Source organism: Heliangelus exortis, chromosome 13 (genome assembly GCF_036169615.1).
Source record: "Heliangelus exortis chromosome 13, bHelExo1.hap1, whole genome shotgun sequence".
NCBI lineage: Eukaryota > Metazoa > Chordata > Aves > Apodiformes > Trochilidae > Heliangelus > Heliangelus exortis.
Window position 1 is genome coordinate 7,889,098 of NC_092434.1, and position 20,000 is coordinate 7,909,097.

The following is a 20,000-nucleotide window of genomic DNA, read 5'->3' on the forward strand; positions in this document are numbered from 1 at the left end:
CAGAATATAGGATCAGAGTAACACAACAATTCTTACACAAGTCAGTCATCTGTTTTTTGCCTGCCTGAGATTATTTCTGAGCCGGTGTCTAAGCAGAATTACAGAGAACATACAGATGAAAGGGGAATAAATTTAATTTAGCTTTGATTTGGAGGCCTTGATTCTTTAGGGAAGTACAGGATGAAGTAAATAAATGTACTCCTAAGATATAGCTTGTTATAGCTGTTTATATTAAGAGAAGAAAACTGCTGTTCAGATACATGTCATTATCTTTGTCTTTCTCATCAGCATACTTCTTCAATCAGATGAGAAAAAGTGAGAAATTTTCAGAATGATTTCCTAAAGATACGGAATTGCTTTGCCTGCCATCTCCAGCAACATTTGAAGCTACTTGAAAACATGAAGTGATTACATCTGTGGTCTCAAAGCCTCTGCAGTTTGACAAGTAAGTGGCTGTAGAAAGGGATAAACAGACCCACAGAAGTGGGAGAGGTCTATGGGGCAAAGATGGAGCCAGGACTGCAGCATTATTTGGGATTTGGAGACGAGGGTTACAAACTGGAGTATGGAAAGGATGCAGAATACAGACCTGTAGGAGTCTGGCCTTTGCTTCCAGAACAGCTCTGTACTTCTTGTTAATTTGTTAAATTTTTTTCAGTTAACAAGGGTTCTCTATAATACCATTTTATATGGAAAATATCCTGAAATTTAAATGTAATTGGTGGTCTCAACAAACCAATGCCACCTCTCCTCTGAAATCATCCTTACCATAGCTGAAGTGTGTTGCACTGTCAGGTCAGGAGGTCAGTGCTTGTAACCTTCCTCATTTCTGTAATGGTTGCAAAGAGGCACATGCAGTCCCTGGTATGCACCAGCAGAGAACAGGGGCACATGTAGAGCAGTCTGGCCCCTCCTGCAGTGGTTCTATCTTTTATTAAATGCACAAATGCTGTCTGATTTTTTTTGCCAGATTATGGTTTGCAGTATTATGATTTTATCAAGTCAAGATAAATCTTACTTCTGCAGGATCTCAAGTTTGTTTTTGTATTTCCAAGTCTCTGAAACAAAAAGAAGTTGTATAACCTATGACCTCCTTAAAAGTACTGAGTGGGTGCACTGCTAACTGAGCTAGCCAACTAAATTATGTATTTATGCAAATACAGTGGCTGCTATTAAGCTGTGTTTTAATATACAGTGATTATGTCCTGTGATTGCAAGGAAGTATGACAAAGGCCATGTGCGATCTTCAAAGTATGAACCAATAAACTGCTTTGGCCAGAAGTGTTATTATCTGAAATATGTAGAAGTAGAGTATGAAACTATAAAAGAAATAAGATACATAAATGGTGTATTAATCTTAAGTGCTTGGACATATGCTGTCTGTCTCACTAACCTAGCAAGTTCACGAAGTTCCTGTTGAGACTGGAATTTCACAGAGTCTGTCCCAAGTTGTGTTTGTACAGCACAGTGAATAGCTGCATTTGCAATGAATAAGAAGAATGAAAAAAATGTTAAATAGTGTTTTATTGCATATTTAGAATGAGAAATGACCTGTAAGCCTGCAGAGTAGTGTTAGTAAAAAATATTTTAAATAGTTGTGCCTAGGAGAGGTAACCATTCAAATACAATGTGTCGTGTCTACCAGAAGATGGTGCCCTAAAACATGTTCAATACTTTCAATTTTCAAAAGCTGTGATCAACTGCAAAAGAGTATTTTTAAAAATATGTCAGAGCAAGGTGATTGGGCAAAAAATCACCCAAGTCCAAATACATATTAATATCCAAACTTTATATTCCAAAAAGTTTGCTTATACTTATCACACTAAAAATTAACATACAGGACGCAAACAAGCAAAACAAAGCCAAGATAAATACAGTACAGCTAACATTTCAAATAAAATAAAAACTTCAGCCCCTTCTCACAAAATAAAAGCACTTCTCTGCATAATTTTTGTATGAATTTCACAAGGTTTTTTTTGTGTTATGTTTTGTTTTATTTCTTTGTTAGGCTTAAAACAGACCAGAGAACGGGAATAATTACATTCCTCACCAAGAAACTGATTGATTTTAAATCTGGAAATCAGTAAGTCCCTGAGTAATAATAAGTCTTATTTGTGGCCTTCAAGGTATAATTTCATTTTTTTCTTAATGTTGCAGATGACAAGGGAGATTGAAAAAAAATTAGGTAGCATCCAATTGAATAAGCAAATCTGTCAAGCACTTCAAATTGTTAAATTGATGAAGTAAGACAAAGAAAGCTCTCCTGTGTTGTGTCAGTAAAACCACATCTGATATTAACATACACCCCAACACGAGTCAGTGGGATTTTTGCCACTGTCTTTGAAAGCTGAAGTTTCACCAGTGAATTCTTACATTTAGACTAGATTCTCTGCTTTGTTGGCAATAAACTACTTGGAACTCAGGGAGAGAAAATCCTCATGCATCTCCCTGCATGTTGGCTTGGGCAGCCTTTCCTTTGCAGGCACGGGCAATTAGCAGAAACAGGAGGCCCAGCCAGCTGATGTTCACAGATCAATAACTCCACCTGGCTTTTTTGCTCCCTTTAAGTCTTAGACAAAGAAGTTTATTTAACAGAAGCAGCTGGCTTTCCTTAATATCTGATTTACTGATATAACTTAAAATCAGGCATAAGGATTACCACAACAAATTAAGGTTCAATACTCTTGACAGCTCTTGTGTGCTTAGTTGTGCAAGTGTGAATCTTTTTGCAATATATACATTTTACTGTTAAAATTAAGCAATTATATTGAAAATAAAGTGCAGGAGGAAAACACATCAGGATTTTCAAGCTGTAATTACTTTGCATTTTCTTATGCATCACAGTAAGGAGAACGATGGGTTACTTATTACAGCAACAGCAGCTTTAACTCTTTTTGTTTGCACAGCCCAGCACATATGGTCCTCTATGAGAAGTACAGCAGTGCTTGAGTGTGCTGTGTACTGCTGCAAACATATTTATTTCACCCATGTGGGCTACATCTGTGGCTATAGTGTGAATAAATGTTATGTTCATTATGTGTCTGACAGAAGTACAATTTACTGGTGAAGAGCAGGTCTGTTGTACTGCCCTTGCAGTAAGGCTGAGTTGGGAATGCTGTGCAGGGATACTCTCTGGACCAGGGCTGCTATAGGCTTAGCTGGGCCTTGCTTTGAGGATTTACTTATTGAGCTCAAGCTTTCAACAGTAAAAGTGATTTTTATTGTCTGATCCACCTTGCTACTAAGAAGGCCTGTTTTCTTAGCTCCCCTAGATTCTCTTGGACCCCGGTATTTTTCCCATGAGTTAATACTCAACAAAGAATGTTCCTTGAAGACTTATGTACCAAGAGGCTTACTGTAGAAACTTGCTGCCTACTGGCAGCAGAAGTGCTATAGAACTGCGTTAACTCAAAAGGTGGAACTGGGTCAGATTTGTGGTTCAGAATGCTCCTGCTGTAGATTATGCTTCCAGCTTCACATAGCATCAGCTCAGCAGTTCCTACTGTAAAGACAGATGCTCAAAGTGCTTCCTTGCATAAGCATATAGCCAGAACCTCCCAGTATGCCTTACCCATTCTGCTAGATCAATGGTAAAGTTATCTAATGTTGTAAAGCTTTCCTAAAAATAAAAAAAACTAAAAAAAACTTGTAAGTTCATTTACATGTGCTCTGATGGACAAGGTTGCCCATGAGCCTTTCCTAGTTCATTAGGAAGACAATCTTATAAAAATGGGCAGTAAGTAGTTAAAAATAACAGAATAGAACATCCTAGCACAGGCCCCAGGAACTATTGATGAAAGAGCTCTGCACCTGAAAGCAGCAGCTTATGAGATGCTCACTGCCCTGAACAAAATGTGCACAGGAGGCCCCTGGTGGAGTAGATGAGGGCTCAAGTTAATATTGATTTCCATGTGTTCTGTGGAAGGATCCTGGTTTTGGTGGGTACATGTCCACGCTACATGGCTGACAGCACAGTTTGTATCTTGGCTGAGAGCTCTACAAGAAAGTCCCAGGATTGAATGGGATGGGAGCTTGGACTGCTGCTTTGATCCTGCTCTGTGCAGCAGCACATTGCTGGGATTTTGTGCTGTTGCCCAAGGCTTGTGCTGTGTTAGCTGGAGCAGCGATGGTGTGCACTAGGACACACACAGCTTCAGGAGGCACTTTTCACCATCACACACTTGCAGACTAGAGGTAGAATGTAACTTGTTCCACAAGTAGTAAAGCTGTAGAAGCACAGGTAACCGTTTGTTTAGGAGATAGACCAAAAGTGTAATCAAAGATGTGAACACTTGCTAGAAAAGAGCACCCCTGCACACACAAACAGGTTGCCAATCAATTGCCCTCCACAGCTAGGGACATTTTTGAGTACACAGGTGCCTCTAATGTTTAATTAGGTATGATAACAGGATAAAATGTTCTTGGCACAGCAGTGCCTAGAGCCCAAACTTGCAACATACTTCTCTCTTCACAGGTTGCTCAGCACCTTGCAGCGTAAGGACACCACTCAGGTGCCTATTGCTAGGGATTTGCCAGCATTTCTGCCATCATCATGAATGATCATCAGGGATTTGTAAGGCTGATAAAAATCAACTGTTGAACACAGCTCAGCGTTAGAGGTCTAAGCTCAGTAGCCATTTCAGAGGTGTTTCCTGACAGCCTTTTTCCTGTGTACACAGATGTAAACAGCAAGCGGTGCTGGATCTTGTTTGTTACCGAATCAACAGATGAAGCTCTTCCAAAGTTACACAGACAGTAGCGTGCTTTTTGAAACGCCTGTCAATTCATAGATTGCTTTAGGCCACAATATGTTTATCGTGTGTCTCAGTGTTGCCTTTTTTTTTTTTTTTTTTTTAAGGACTAAATAACTGCAAATAATTAACAGCTGCGCTGAACTGTGGTTCCTTTCAGTGGAGTCACCTGGCCAGTGCTGGGATTTCCCACAGGTGTGTGTGAGCCATTTGCAGCAGCGGGGCTGAGCCCCCTGACCCTGCAGACACCCCCACACCCATCTCATTCTGGGTTTTTTTTGCGCTCCCTGCAGGAGGGGGGGGGGAGCGCGAGAGCTGCTCCCTGCACCGCGCGCGACGAGGCCGCGGGCCCCGCCGGAAAGTTCCAGTCAGGGGCTCGCGGAGCCCTCGGAAGGCGGGAACCCCGCGCGGTTGTTCCCTGACAGCCCCTCCTGCGGGCTTCCCCCACAGCCCTCACGCCGGGACTCAGATCCCGGATTCCCGCCCGCCGGCGGCTCGGGGCGCGTGACAGCCTCGCAGCCCCCCGGTCCCAGACGAGCAGCGGCACCGCCCGCCGGCCCCGGAGAGGACTCGGTGGGCGCCGGCCGAGAAGGAGAACGGGCGGCGCGGAGGGGAGCTGCCGACCCCGCCGCCGAGCAGCGCCGCGGCCGCCCTCTCCCTGACTGACTCGGTGAAAATCATTGTTTGGCTCCGGCATTAACTACATTCCAGCGGGACGCAGCGCCCAGTCTCCTTCCTCGCATTCCTGCCCCACACAAAGGAGTCCCTGACTTGCCGCGCCCCGCGCTCCTCTCGCCTCGCCGCAAAGCCCCTCCGGGCCGGCCGCCGCCTTCACCCCCCACCTGGGGGTGCGGGCCGGGCCGCGGCCCCGCCACCGGGCGGCCGGCCGGGGGCCGCGGGGGCAGGGAGCCGCCGAGCGCAAATTCCTCCGCGCAGCGCGCCATTGACTGGACCGAGCAACTTATTTAAGGCTGGAAAGTGACACAGGGGCTCCTCGTCTCCGCTCGCTGCGCTCCGCCGAGCAGCGCGGCCGCACCGAGTCGAATGCCGCGGCGCGGGGATGCCGCTGAGGTGACTGCCGCTTCGCCTGGTCGCTGCTGAGCAGCCCTCTGGAGAAAGAGCTGCGTCTGACTGCTGCCCCGCCAGGACCACGGGAAGAGGCTTTCTTTAGGAGTGTTTTTGGTTGTTGTTGAATTTTTTGGCTTGGTTTTGGGGTTTTTTTCCCCTCTTTTCTTTCTCTGCTTCGGGCTGTGGTTTCGCAGAGTTTTCGCCGTCCTTCCCCCTCCCCGCGCCACCGGGCTCCGGCCGAGCATGGAGAAGTACGAGGAGGACATGGCACTGAAGGCCACCAAGTTCATGCAGGATCTGTCCCTCTACGAACCCTGCCCGGACGGTCTGTACGGCCGGGGCGGCCGCCGGGACCTGGCGCTACACCCCGACCTGGAGGAGACCAAGCGGGTCATCGCCGCCCACATGACGGTGGAGCAGCGGGGCCGGAAGATGAACGGCACCGCCGCGCCGCCGCCCGCCGAAGCCTTCCCCGCCGCCGCCCCCTGCGGCAAAGCCTACCCGCCCGCGGCGCCGGCCGCCCCGCTCCGCGCCGCCAACGGCCGCGCCGCCGACCCGCAACCGGCCGCGGGACCGCCGTGCTGCGAGGAGGGGCTGTGCACCCGCTCCGAAGTGGCGCTCCCCTGCTACAGCGGCTTCGCCGACAAGGGCAAGCGCTACTCGGCCGAGGGCTACCGCTACGCCGGAGGCAGCGCCTACGAGGGCGGCTACGTGGCCAAGGGCGGCGGGCGGGCTCCCGGCGGCCCGGACGGCAAGTACGGCGCCGCTAGCCCGCGGGCCAGCCTGGCCGCCTCCTCGCCGGGTCCCGCCGCCGAACACGGCAAGTTCTCCAGCCCGCGCTCCAGCCTGGGCGGCGCGGCCGCGCTGCCCTACGAGAAGTTCTCCAGCCCCCGCTCCAGCTTGGTGGTGCCCGGACAGGAGAAGTACGGCAGCCCCCGAGCCAGCCTGGTGCAGTACGACGGTGCCGCCCTCAGTCCCCGCTCCAGCTACGCCAGCACGGCCAGCGACACCAGCAAGCACTCCAGCCCCCGCGCAAGCCTCACCAGCTACGACGGTGGTGGCAGCAGCAAGCCCAGCAGCAACCGCACCAGCGGCATCAGCATGGGCTACGACCAGCGCCACGCCAGCCCCCGCTCCAGCACCGCCAGCCAGTACTCCTGCACCACCAGTCCCCGCTCCAGCTACTCGGACTCCAGGTACGGCCCGCCGGGCAGTGCCGAGCAGGAGGGGGCGGGCGGTGCCGGGCTCGCCCTGGCCAGCCCCCGCTCCAGCCTCTGCGGCCCCGAGGGCCGTGGCGCGGCGGGCGCTGCCGTGGTCAGCCCCCGCTCCAGCATCTCTAGTCAGAGTTCGCGGAGCTCCCGAGGCTCTATGAGCGCCTACCCCGAGCTGCAGCTTCCCTCTCCCCGCTCCTCTCTGTTGGGGCCGGGTCTGCAGGAGGACGGCTCCGCGCCCGAGCTGGGGGACGTCTACCACAAGATCCATGCCCAGTCCCCGCCGCGGCACGACCAGCAGCACCCGGCCGCCGTCCCCGAGTCGGCCTCCCCCTACGCCTACAGCCCGACCAAAGGCTCCGCTTCGGCTCCCAAATTCAAGCTCCCGTACCAGGTGACTCCGTCCCGGGAGAGTGGCCCCAGCCAGGCGGAGAGGCGTCTGGAGGCGCTGACGCTGGAGCTGGAGAAGGAGCTGGAGATGCACATGAAGAAGGAGTATTTCGGTGAGTGAGCCGCCGGGGGGGAGCGGGCGTCCGCGGCCTGGAGTGGGAAAGCGGCTGAAGAGCAGTGGTGGGGCTGGGTGGGTTTGGCTGTGGGGAAAGTGAGCGTGTGATGCCCAGAGCGGCTCTGGACCTGTTGAAGTACCATATCGCTACAAGTGCTGTCTGGCTAACTGGTGTCAGAAGTGGTTGCACCATAGCTTGTGCCTGATGTATGATCTCTTTTCTGTCTGTTATGCCATTTGCCAGGATATGTGATGCCTCCCCTTTCATGTGCGGATGGGAGACTTGTCTGAAGTGTTTTAGAAGCTGTTCTTTGAGGGCTTATGCTGTCTTTCGTTTGCCTCCCTTCCTATTGGACTGGTGAAGCTGACAACCTCCAGCATCCTTGAAGCTGTGGTGTTGGCAGTCATGCTCTTGGGCTGTCTGTGATGACTTTAATAGATGATGAGCATGGCTGGTGAAGCAGTTTTTAGTGCCTTGTTCAATAAAATCTTTGTGCTGGTTCAGCGTGCCTGTGGGAGCCCGGCTTTGTCTCTGCCCCATGAGGCCTCACAGGGTCTGCTCATCACAGAGGGCTGGCGGGAGTCAGTGTCATCCCTGGGATGGGAGAGAAGAACCCTCTGTCCTTGCTGAGTCTAAATCAGCCTCTTGGTAATCTCCTGAATTGTTCTTGCTTCTTTGTAGACCAAAAGTAGCTTCTTGAAATGGGTGAACGCGTTTTGTAGTCACACTAGTCGGGATTAAGCTTCCCTGTCTTTCTTTGTGCTGGGTGGAAAAGGCCAAAATGCCTTTGAAAGATGATCCTGGAGTGTGCAAATACTGCCCTGTTTCTCCTGTCCTGGGGACTGCAGATGAGGGTGACTGACAGAGTAGTCAGGAGTAGTTTCTCCCCTGCTTAAATGAGAGTTGAAGGCTCATGTAGGGGTGTTAGAGCTCTTAGCAGAGGAGGGAGAAAGAGGCCTGGGAAGGTGATGGGCTGTGGGTGAGCCAGCCCCTATCTGTGGCCTTTGAGGGGACAGTTACTTCTGTTCCTTTGTGTGCTGCCTGGGTGCAGGGGAGAGGATTGCTGGTGTGTGTGATTTCTGACCAACATGAGTGTTGCTGATGAGACATGCATTACCTGGGTCGCCCACTTTTGGCAAAGCATTAATGCATCCTGTTTAGAATGGAGGAGTTGCTGGATTCCTTGTAAGTAGAGGTAGCTGAGTGAGCAATACCCTCTCCTATGAGGACCTTTCCATGACCCGCAGTGGTGTAGTTCCTACAAGCTCTCCTGTCCAGACAAAGGAAGCAGAATGCAGTGCTTACTGCTTCCCTTTATCTTGCATAGGGCTGATAGGAAAGCTGATGGTCTTCCACTGCATCTTTTGTGGGGTCTGGTACCTGGCATAGTACTCCTCCTTAGCTGAATGTCTCAAGCTAAGGACAATAATGGTTAACTTCTGAGTACATGCAGAAGCTGGATGAGAGGGCTTGTTTACACACTGAAAGAAATGTTACTTTCAAAATGTCTGTGATATACAGTGAGGGAGTGAGGGACTGAGAAATAAGATGTATTTGGAGTCAGAAACAAGTTACAGCTGTCCTAAGCCTCTTGAGAGGGGTTTCCAGTGGCCAGGGGAGGTTGGTGTGTGATCAGAGAATCCAGGATCAGCCCTGGGGAATCTGTTGTGAGTAGGTTTTTCTTGTAAGAATTTGTCTGTTGTGAGTGTCATTACTTGCAGGTATATTCTGTAGTGACATGTTGCAGCATGCCCTAAGCTTTGGCAGATCTGTCCTTCGTAGGATCAGCAGTAAGCCCGTGCCCTTATACTTAGAGAGCCTATGTTCCAGCTGCTCTGTAGTTATTGTAACACCACAAAGTAGCACTGCTGTGACTTTCACCCTGGAAGCAGGTGAAACCCAAAAAAAAAAAGGGGTGCATTAAAAGAGAAAGTTGATTTCCTTAAAATGTTGTGGTTTTGATAAATCCTGGGGTGCTTTGTCCTGCATTTCTGGTTTTGATCACTCCTGGAAGTGAATGCTGAGCTTCACCTGAGCAAGCACATGAGTGGGGTTGGCAGGAACAACTGCAGGCTGATGGGACAGAGGCAAGGAGAGTGAGAACAGGATGGGGAGAAGTTTGCTAGTGAGTTTGACTTGCCTCAGATAAGTCTTAAGCAATGTTAATAAAGGGAAGCAAGGAGAAATGTCTTGATTTGCATAGCAGCTGGAGTCTTTATGCATTCTGCCCCGTAGTGCTGGTGTCTGGCATTCTGCAGAGGCAGGTGTGGTGTGATCTGTGATGCCCTTGGAGAACAGAAGTGTTGAGCCAATTGTGTAACAAAGGTAGAGGGAACAGAGGAGATGGTCAGTACTCCTTAATTAGATGTATAGTGAGTAAATACTAATATGAGGACACCGGCAATTTTACTGTGTTCTGTTCTCCCTCTCCAAAAAAAAAAAAAAAAAAAAAAAAAAGAAAAACTAAGCAGCATGTTATAGTGAAACTGAAGTGACCATCCAGCTCCATTTGGTGGAGGAGCAACTCTGCCCTTTTTCTCCATTTGTGGGGCAGTTTGAGTGTCCCCTAAACTGCTCTTGTGCTGGCAGGCCCTCGCTGCTCTTCCATATCTTACTGCTCTGCCTCAGGAGGCACCTGTAGTCTGAAGCAGATAAATACATGATGGGGAGCACATGTGCAGGGTTTGAACTTCAAAGGGGCTCTGGAGAAGCCACCCAGTGTGCAACTCAGCAGGTCTAGGGGACTGACAGCTGTGTGAATAGCTCCATGCTGCTGTGAATAGCTCCAGGCAGCAGTGTGCTGGGACCATTGCTTTACTGCCTCACCTTCTCCATCCTTCCCTATCTTCTGGCAGGCTTCAGTGCATCTGTAGAGAAGGAAAACACCCATCTGCAGTTGGTTTTATCTGACTGAAGGTGACAGTGCTGCAAAAGGAGTGCTCTGCACCTGCCCTACTCCAGTTGGACAGCTGCGAGGTAGCACCCTGCCACTTCCAAGTGCTTTCACCAGCGTATTGTAGCCACATGCTCTCCTTGACCTTACAGAAATAAAGCTTGCACACAAGGAAGGGGAAAGGAAGGATTTTTTTTTTTTTCAGGCTGGATTGGCGAGCTGCTCCAGTTCATCTCTGTCAGCGAAGTGGCTGGAGATGACCCAAGGGAGAGGGTGCAGACAGAAGGCTCTGTGAGGCTGAGACCATTCCTTTGGCGGTGGTCTGCACTTGTGCACGGGGTAAAGCTGTGAGACTTCATTCCTTTGTAGATGCTTCCTGTGCTCCTTCTGCCCAAACTGCTTCATCATTTTCACTCTGAAGCCTCCTGTCTGTCCCCTGCCAAGGTACTGACAGTTCTGTAAACATGGTCACATTAGTGGCAGTTGATGAGAAGAGAGGTAATAAAAAAGCACTCTCACTCCCTTTCATAACTATTCTCAGCTGAGCATTTGTATGTGATGAGGTGAATTGTCAAGAGCTGTGTTTCAGGGATGTTTTAAATTGAATGTGAATCCTGAGGTGTCAACAGGACATTTATGGCTGTTGGAAAGTCATCAGCTCACATGGAGTCTAAAATTCTATTTACTTTGCAGAATTATTCTGACTGATCTCTAGGTGTTGAAAAAGACAGTTTAAGGCAAAAATTGGGTTTTGGCATGCCTGTCCAAGTCAGAGCAGTCCTTGAAGGGACTGTCTGCAAACCTGTGGCTTGTCATCTACCAGGCAGGGAATTGTCATAGTGTTGAACAGTCATGCTGATTTGCCTGTTGGTTTCTGAACAAGACTTCTCTGCATGTCCTGTGGCTCTGCTGGTGTGCTGTCAGAAATGGAAGGGGAGCTGACAGAGGGGCACAGGCAGCAATCATGCTGTCCTGGCAGCCCCTGCTGTGCTGCAGCCCTCAGCCATCAAGGCCTGTCTGCTAATCTTGGTCAGGGCAGTGGGGTCCTGTGCAAAAAGTGGCTTAAGTCTCACTGTCTTGAACTAAAGAGGAGATGGAAGAGTGGGTGGGGGGAGTGCTGGCTGTTTAATCTCTGTGCAAAGTCTAGAGACAGACCAGCAAATTGGCAATCTTGCTGGTGTCCTTTAACACCTCTGTGCAGTTCTCTTTGTGAAGGTGCCTTTTCTCATTACTGCTCATGGAGAGTCCTCTCCACCCCTTGCTGCCATCTCAGCCCCATATCTCTTTCTGATATGCAGAATAGTTTTGTATGATATGTGGTGCTCCTCGGTGAGAAAGGACCAGACCATCACAGTCAGTTGTCAGCTTTCACAGGTGCCTTTGTCTAACCCTTTTCCACCCTGAGGGAAACAGCCCCTTCCTCTGTATCCTGTAGAGCAAGGATTGGTTGATGTCTTGAGTGAGACACAAAGTCTGATTTCTGTTAATAACTCTAGTCAGCTGTCTAGCAAAAGCCTGTCCTTACCCTAGAAAGTATGCTTGACTTTTGAGAGCTGCTAGGTCTTTCCAGCAAACCACCCAGTAGTACCGGCACACAGTTTTTGGAGCACCACCAAGAAATGCTACAGATAACATCCTGTTGAAAAGTCTTTGGCCTGGCAGGTAGGTGAAGGGAAGAAATAGATCCCTACACACATGTGCACCCTTTCTGCCCTTTGTGTACACAGTCATACACACATGTGTTTCTTTGCATTGAGAAATCCTGCTGGCATTGCAGGATTGGCTTTTGGGCCCTACAATGTGTTTAAGTTCACAGATGCATGTTCATGTTTCCTTTGTGTTTGCAGGTTGATGTGGTAAAAGGATGTGTGATCAAAATTAAGACAGATAGTGTATAGTCCCTAGAAGCTGCATTGCTTAAAGATGAAATTGAAAGTCTGGATGAAATTTAGGTGGGCTTGCAGTTGGTGACCAGAACACTTGGTATATTTTCTAACTTCCAAAAAACCACCATGTTTTATTAGGGCTCCCACAGCTAAGGTTTTTGATACAGAGGTTTGGATGTGTAGCACAGAGTTGCTGTAGGCCTAAGCACTGCTGTGGTGTAGTAACTCCTGGTGGAATTGTTATCCTTTACTGCTGCTTTATAGTTTGGGAAATGCACCTCTGTTCATACCCTTGTGGATGTTGTAGCTGGCTGCTTTTGAGCCACATGGTGATGCAGCAATATTCCAAGAGGGGAAGGGATGAGCCACCCAGCTCTATGGATCTGAAGTAAAGGAATCATTTACATACAGAATGCCTGTGAAGAAGGGAGTTTCTTTTCACCTGTGTCAGAGTCTGTATCCTTGTAGACAGGATACTGGTTTGTAAGGGTTGAGTGGAGTCTTTGCTTTGGTTTGGAACATGCTGTGCCCCTGGTGATTGCAGAGCCATGGGGCTGCTGTGTGAAATTATAAGCAATTCATTAGATCTGCTTGTTTTTTAGGGCTCTGTCACAAGCTCCAAGCTGGGTCTGTATTGTATGCCTCAAGTAGGAGGCTCTCAGATTCCCAGAAGTAACATCAGGCTATTAAACACACCTTTTTCCTTGTGCCCATCACAGGAAAAAAAAAACACCAAAAACAACCCCACAATCATGTATGCTCTCTTAGGAGGGGTGAGGGAGAGATCCTAAGCAAGATTCAAAGTAAAAAATTATTCCTTTCACAGAGTTTAACTTGTATTGGCATCTGTTTACCTAGCCCTTATGCCTGATCCCCCATAAAGATTTATGTGTGTGAATGTCCCAGTTTGGTGTTAAATCATGCACTGGGAAGTTGTGCATGGTGGTGTGTGAATTGGGAGTAAATCTTTTAATGGATTCTGTGGGTGCTGTATTTTGCAGAGGAGAAACATGACCCTGTTGTGAGGGAACAGGTAACTGTCAAAGTAGCTGTAGTACATGATTGAGGTTGATGCTTCTTTTTGGAAAATCTCCCCAAAGTTGTATCATTTTTACATTTGAAATGTGTAAATGATACAATATTGTGTTCCCATTCTGTGGCTGGAGAAACTGGGTGACTCAGTATAACGTGGTTTTGTATTTTTATGCCCATACTGGACAAACGACAGGGCTGGGAATGTATGATACAAAGCAAAACTGAAGCAAGGAGGAAGAAATGCAGGAATGTGCATGGTGTCTGTTGTATTACATGTTTAAGAAGGCTTGTTTTGGAGGGCTGCTTTCAACTGCCTGAAAGATTCAAGTCCTGACAGGACAGAGGTACCTGGGGCTGTGATGTGGCATTGCTTGGAGATGCTCCAGGGGCGTGACAGCTCCTGAGGCTGGCAGCAGGATTCCTGTTGGTTTGTTTGGGAGCAGAACCAGCCTTCAGCTCTTAGCAAAATTAGCAGATGTGCTAATGATCAACCAGTGAATGTCAGTGTTTGGAGATTGATGCGATTTTTCGTTGTGTCTGTGTGGATGTTGTCTCTGGAAGTGGATTTTGCCCCCTTTTTCTACATTTGAGCAGATATTTCTGTCGTGGGGTATGTTTAACTCTTTCTATTAACCTCAGTGTGTATTTTTAACTCCCTGTCAGCATTAGGCTTGTTTGCTACTGTGCCTCAAGACAGAGGGGCACAAGAATATTGACAAGTAAGCAATGTATTTCTTCCAGCAGGAGTATTTCATACAGTTTGAAACTTCATTCCTTGTTTTTTGGAGCAGTCTTACCAACTCTCTAATGTCACATTTTTGCGTTCCAGCAAACTTTTAGGAAAAAACCCCGTGATTCATTAAGGAAAAAACCCCAGCGCCCCAGAGCACAAACACTTTAATGCTCAGCTGAGAGCTACTGTGGATATAAAGCATGTAAGAGCCTACACAGGGGGACTCAGCTGGGGATAAGGATTTACTGCCAGTGACACCTTTTTTTTTCAAATTTGAGATGTTTGGAAAAAATTCCTCAAACCAGGTTTTGCATTCAAACCAGTTTGCAGTTTGGTTTGAACCTCTGCATTGCTGGGGTGGTGGTGGAGCTCGTGTGCTGACAAGCACAGCTCAGCCATCCTCTGGCAGTGTGACTGCAATCCCTGACCCTCCCTGCTGCTGAGAGAAAGGGGCAAGAGTGGCAGCTACTGCATGAATTGGAAGCAGGGGTATATTGGACTGATTTGGTTGGTGCTGCTCATCGGGGTTGGGCTGGTCCGGGATCTGCTGATGGGTGCTGTGCTGCAGGCCATGCTCAAGGGTTTGCCCTGTGATGAGTCTTTGAGAGCTGAGATGCCAGAGAATTGAGTTTCTCCAAGTGCCAGGGCTAAGTCAAGTGACTTTGAAGGGCAATGTGATTGGGTTGAAATAACAAATACTTTAGCATTAACCATCTCCCCCAAGCCTAGCCTGAACTCTGTAATTGCAGGTGTCAGCAGTGAAATGCATCCAGCTTGCTGTGAGGGTTAATGAGTGTATGTATGAAAATTGGCAAAAGCTCAGGGAAGGCTGTGGCAACTGTAAAGAATATCAGTACCACATACTGTCATGAAATAACCAGGGAGGGGATCAAATGGACAAGGAAGCAGCATTTAGTAGGTTCAAAAAGGTCAATCAAGTCTGGCTAAGCACCATTGCTTTTTTAAGAATTTGGCTGAACAAGGCTCAGTTCAGAACCTGTTTATAGTTTTGTGAGAAGTGGATAGCTATTGTGGAGGGACTGCTGGGGGCTCACATGCTTGCTTTCCTGTCCATACAAACATGTAATTGTTGAACTGTTTCACTTGTGACACCACAGAATTTGTGGAAAGTGAAAAGTGGTTACTTGGAAAAACTAGAAAATTTCAAAGTTAAAATAAAGAGAAACACAAAACTGTTCCTAAATGCAGTTTGGGAGTTGTGCATATTTAGATGGTCCAGTTCAGTGGGATCGTATTTCCTTTGGTCCGTGGAGACCCTGTGGCCTCTCCCAGGCATGGGAAATACCCTTTTGTTCTGGCGGTCATTGCATAAACCCTTCTCCTGTGTGACAGGCTTGTCCCCTAGCATATGCAGTGCAGGAAACTGGGATCCTGTGAGTAAAACTCCTGGGTGGAAGTTTGGTGGTTTTGCTGCACTTTCTCCCTTTCCTTCAATGTTAACTCTGTGCTGACGGGCCTGGCCCATGGGATTTTGGGAAGCATTGGGTAAGGCCAGTCCTAAATGCAGGTCCCTGGTTAGGTCACTGTGGTGTGTTGTTGAACCAGAAACACAGGGCAAGTCAGGTGTTTTGTGGGTGTCCCAAATTTAAATGCAAGTAATTTGAGGTTCATTTTTGTGCATGGGCTTTGCAATGGGCAAAATTGCAGCACACGTGTGGTGTGTAGTTGATTGGAAAACTTTGTTAGAATTTCTAATGAGGTAGGGAAAAGTATCATTGTTTTTTACATCTTTGCATAAATCTTAGTGCTGACCTGACTGAATTGAGACAGCTGAGCTCTCTGCTACTGTGGCTTAATTCTCTTTTCCATGAATTAATAGAAAATAATCATCCCTGAGGGAATGTCTTTGAACAAGGGGATAGTGCATAGACTTTACCACTTACCCATGGTTTGCTCTGCTCAAAAAAGTGCTCACCCAGTGCTGTGGTCTGCTGCCCTGCCTCCTCTTGTCATCACCATGGACTGCAGCAGGATTAGGCTCATGGTCTCTCTGGGCTGTCTTACCTGTTGTTCTTTCTACCTCTCCATAACAAAGTTAGTTCAAAGATAATTTTGATTATTCCCTCCCCCCAAAATAAAAAGGGAGAAAATGCAAAAGATACTGTGGCCCAATATCAGCTTTGACAAATAGCTGTTTATACCAGGTGGTGGAAAGAGCTGTAATTTGTAAAATGTTGGATCTCTGTTTTTCTCTGTTGTGGCAGTTGCCATGCTGTTAACCTTGAGCATTCCAATTCTCAGGTGTAGATGGGGGAAACAGGTAATTCCTCAGGGGACAAGGCAGAACTTTTGATTAATGAATAATAACTGTTGCAGCTCTTCTTTTGCCAAGCAGTTATGTGAAAATTCTCTGTAGTTGGTGGCTTGCCCATTTTTAATCAAAGCCATGTTTCCCAGATCTAAACACTCAAGATACAAAACAGAGCTGCACAACATTCAAGTGTGTTTGAGTCCAGATTTTGAGCTGGTTTGAGAAATAAGTATGTAATTTTCTGAAGTCAGTAGCTGGTTGTCTTAAAGTATGTTGGCTTGTTGTACCTGTTCTTGGCTAGAGCAAGGCTGAGCCTGTGGTACAGCCCTGTGAAGCTGCAGTGGTTCACAGCAAGCCAGGCACTTGCAGTGGTGGAAAACCCCTGCAGTTCAGGTGCAGAGCTTAGTGACTTAAAGAATCCTTAAGATATCTCAAAATCCATACAAGGTATAAACCAATTTCTTTTATTTAGAAAATGGAACAGATATAAGATAACTCCAAACCTTCCTCATTCATGACAGTCCTGTTGAGGTCACTGGGGCATTTTTGACTTTTTTCTGACATCTTGGAGTCATCTCTAGTTGTTTTTATTACACCACAGAGATCAGGGAATAAGCAAATTCACATCTGTGTTTTACCCTTGCTGTGTTCCTCTGTCTGGCCTGCCTAGTTGCCTCTGTACCTCCCAGAACATATCCACTGTGGGGTTGCCTACTCTGTGTTTTGGCTGTAAAAGTGATGTGTGGTTTCCCTGGGAACATGGTATCTTGACAGATAGACAGTTTCCTGCAAACTATGATGTAAATAACAAAGAGCAGGTGGGGAGTTAATGATGTGAGAGAGGGCTATGATGCTCTGTTAAGTCCTGCTGACCTCTTTCAACTTGCACAGAGCCTGCTATCTGCTCCGAGTTCCCAAATTTCTCTGCTCCCTTGCAGGAGATGGTTTTATGGAAGATGCATGTGAATCCTAGGAAAACTCCTTGTTGCAGAAGCTGGGATCCCACTGTCTTGGGACACTGAAATGTCAGTGTGAAGAAGCTTGATCCAGAGGCTGAACTAGACTTTCCTGTGTGATTTTGGCAGGGTGGGATATAGGTTGTGCCTGCACCCTCTGCTTTTCCTTTCCTCATTGTTTTCTGCCCAGAACAGAAGTCACTTAAAGGTACTAAGTCCTGAGCCTGGAGAGGATGTAGAGAGCAGAGGAATGTGGGTGATGTGTGTGATGCCTGTTGCTTCTGATCTGCAGGTGGTTGTGAAGAGCACTCTGATGCATGTGCTGTGAATGAAGGGCTGGGGACTTGGGTGCTGTTGCCGTTTTTTTCCTTTGGTTGCCTTTTTTGCAGCAGCATAATAGATCCCATTTATGGATACTTTTGAGGTTTTTTTTCCTGAAATGTTGGTGGGCATCAGACATTGTCTCAGTTGTTGTTTTACAAACAATTAGAAAAAGGCTTGCTGTTCTGGTTGGCCTTGCAAGGAGATCCTCCCAGTCTTATTTCTGAGTTAGTTTTGAGGGAGACATTCCTGTGTGAGGTTGGCAAGAGTGCCTGTGCCAGAAGGTCTTGCCTGGTCTTGGAGAGTGGTGCAGGGCTTCCTGGCAGCCACAAAGCAACACCTGCAAAGCAGGTCACTGCCCAATTCAGAAAGAGGGGAAAAAATCAAATCTCTGGCAGGTTTGGGCTTGGAGCTTTGAACACAGGGCAGGTACAAGGCAAGGTTTGCCCCTTAGTGTTGTTTCTAGCAGAGTAGAGGCATGGCAATTCACTCACCAGATCCTAGGCTGCCTTAGAGCTTCAGGGGCAAGCTTTTCCCCTTCTGCTGTGGGGTGGAAGGACTCGAGTGCCAGACCACTCTATTTAAAAAACCAAAAGCCTTCCAGACCTATTAGGAAAAAGAAGAGTAGCCTGGTTTAGGAAATAGCCTTGCATGCCGTGTAATAGCGAACTGATGTTATTCTTTTAGAAAAAGGCATTTTCAGCCCCTGTTCCACACCCGAGAGAAACTCAGGCTGGTGAAGAACCGGCCCAGAAAGAGGTGATCCCCAGAGACTGATTTGCATTTCTTCACAATGAAAGTACTTTGAAGATGCTCCAAGTGTAAACTTGCAAATAAGCTCTGGTGTGCCAAGTGTGTGAAGCTCTGCCTTTCCCTACTGCTACCTCTGCTCCCCACCTTGGAGGGCCTTTCCTTCCTCATGGGGCTGCCAGGAGTGATGATGGGCAGGAGTGGGGAGCAGATTTTACCCATCTGGCTGCAGCAGTGGCCTGGCTCTGGCTGGGCTCTCTGTCTCACTGAATGTTAGGGGTTGGAAGGGGCCCCTGGAGATCTGCTAGACCAACCCACTGCCAGAGCAGGTTCACTGAGAGAGGGTTGCACAGGATGGTGTCCAGGTGGGTTTTGAGTGTCTCCAGAGGTGGAGACTTCATAACCTCTCTGGACAGCCAGTTCTAGTGCTCTGTTTTACAATAAAGTAGTTTTTCCTTATGTTTAGGTTGAACCTTCTGTGTTCTAGTTTGTGATTGTTGCCCCTTGTCCTGTCTCATGTCCATCTAATTTCTTTCTGTAGCTTGTGAAAGAAAAACACCATACAAACCAAAATACACTGGCTCCTGAGCTTAAGGACAAATCTTGGGCTTCTTTATAGACAAAACTTGCTTTGAAATTACTGGGTGTTTTGTATGGCTAAAGACTGGCAGATTTCTCAATCTGGTGTTAGATTGTTGCAGGGTCAGAAAGAGTGCATTTCAAGGTCTGGGGGGAGCATTTTCTTCAAGTTTCCTGACAAAATACCCTATGAATAGTGAGGCTTAGAGCTTTTGCACTTCCAAGTAGGTTGGTCTGTACAGTGTGCCTGCATGGGGAATTTCTAACACTGCTGTGCAGGTAGGATGACAAGCTGAAAGACTGCTGAAGGCCACTGTGCCTGGGCCAGACCAGACTGGAGGATTCACGGACCTGTCCACTCATCTCAGAGGGCAAGAACTACACACCCAGATGCCAGTCATTTGTAAAAACATCTCCCTAAACAGTGGACATTGCTGTTTTGAAGAAAGGTCAGCAGCCAGAACCTGGGTGTGCTGCTGGTCCAGGCTCAGTTTTGCACACATCATTTACACCTGTGGCGCTACTGTTCTGAAAAAAACTACTTACCAGCCAGAAAAACAATGGAATAAGCCTGTGAACAAATTGTTGTTTAAATTTTTTTGACATGGCAGCTTGCAATTTCTTACTGAGCAGTTGGCTTAAGAGAACCAAGTGTTGTCTTGGGGTCTGAAGTAGAGGAAGTCTGACTTCAGGGTCAGGTGTGACCATTTCATAACAAATAGTTGCATGTTTGGTTTTATCCTGCAGCTCAGGCCAGGACCTGGGGAGGGGGGGGGAGGAGGGAGGCGGGGAAAGGTGAGATAAGGTGGTTCTGTTCTGTGTGACCTGGAATATGAACTGATGTTTGATCCTGAATAAGAATGAAATACTTCAAAGTTTTCTACTCTCAAAGAGCTCCAAGATCAGGTCATTGAGAAGTAGTAGCAAGTTGTGCACTGGGCAATATTATACACAGAAAGAAGAGGTTGGAGGATGGGGGACAGTTTCAGGTCTGAAGGTCCTGCTGTCAACAGATGTTTAGATGCTACCTACTTCAGAT

General features: G+C 47.6%; 1 protein-coding gene across 2 annotated transcripts in view; it reads left to right on the plus strand.

Annotated features, from left to right (window-relative positions):
• The first annotated feature begins 5,057 nt into the window (after positions 1-5,057).
• Positions 5,058-20,000, plus strand: part of WTIP (WT1 interacting protein) — a 79,567-nt gene continuing 64,624 nt past the window's right edge. The window contains exon 1 of one of the 2 annotated variants that reach the window (XM_071756723.1): positions 5,058-7,533. In XM_071756723.1, the coding sequence (XP_071612824.1) occupies positions 6,063-7,533 (1,471 nt within the window). In that variant the 5' untranslated portion in view covers positions 5,058-6,062. The remainder of the gene's footprint in view (positions 7,534-20,000) is intronic. The other variant, XM_071756724.1, reaches the window with a different exon arrangement.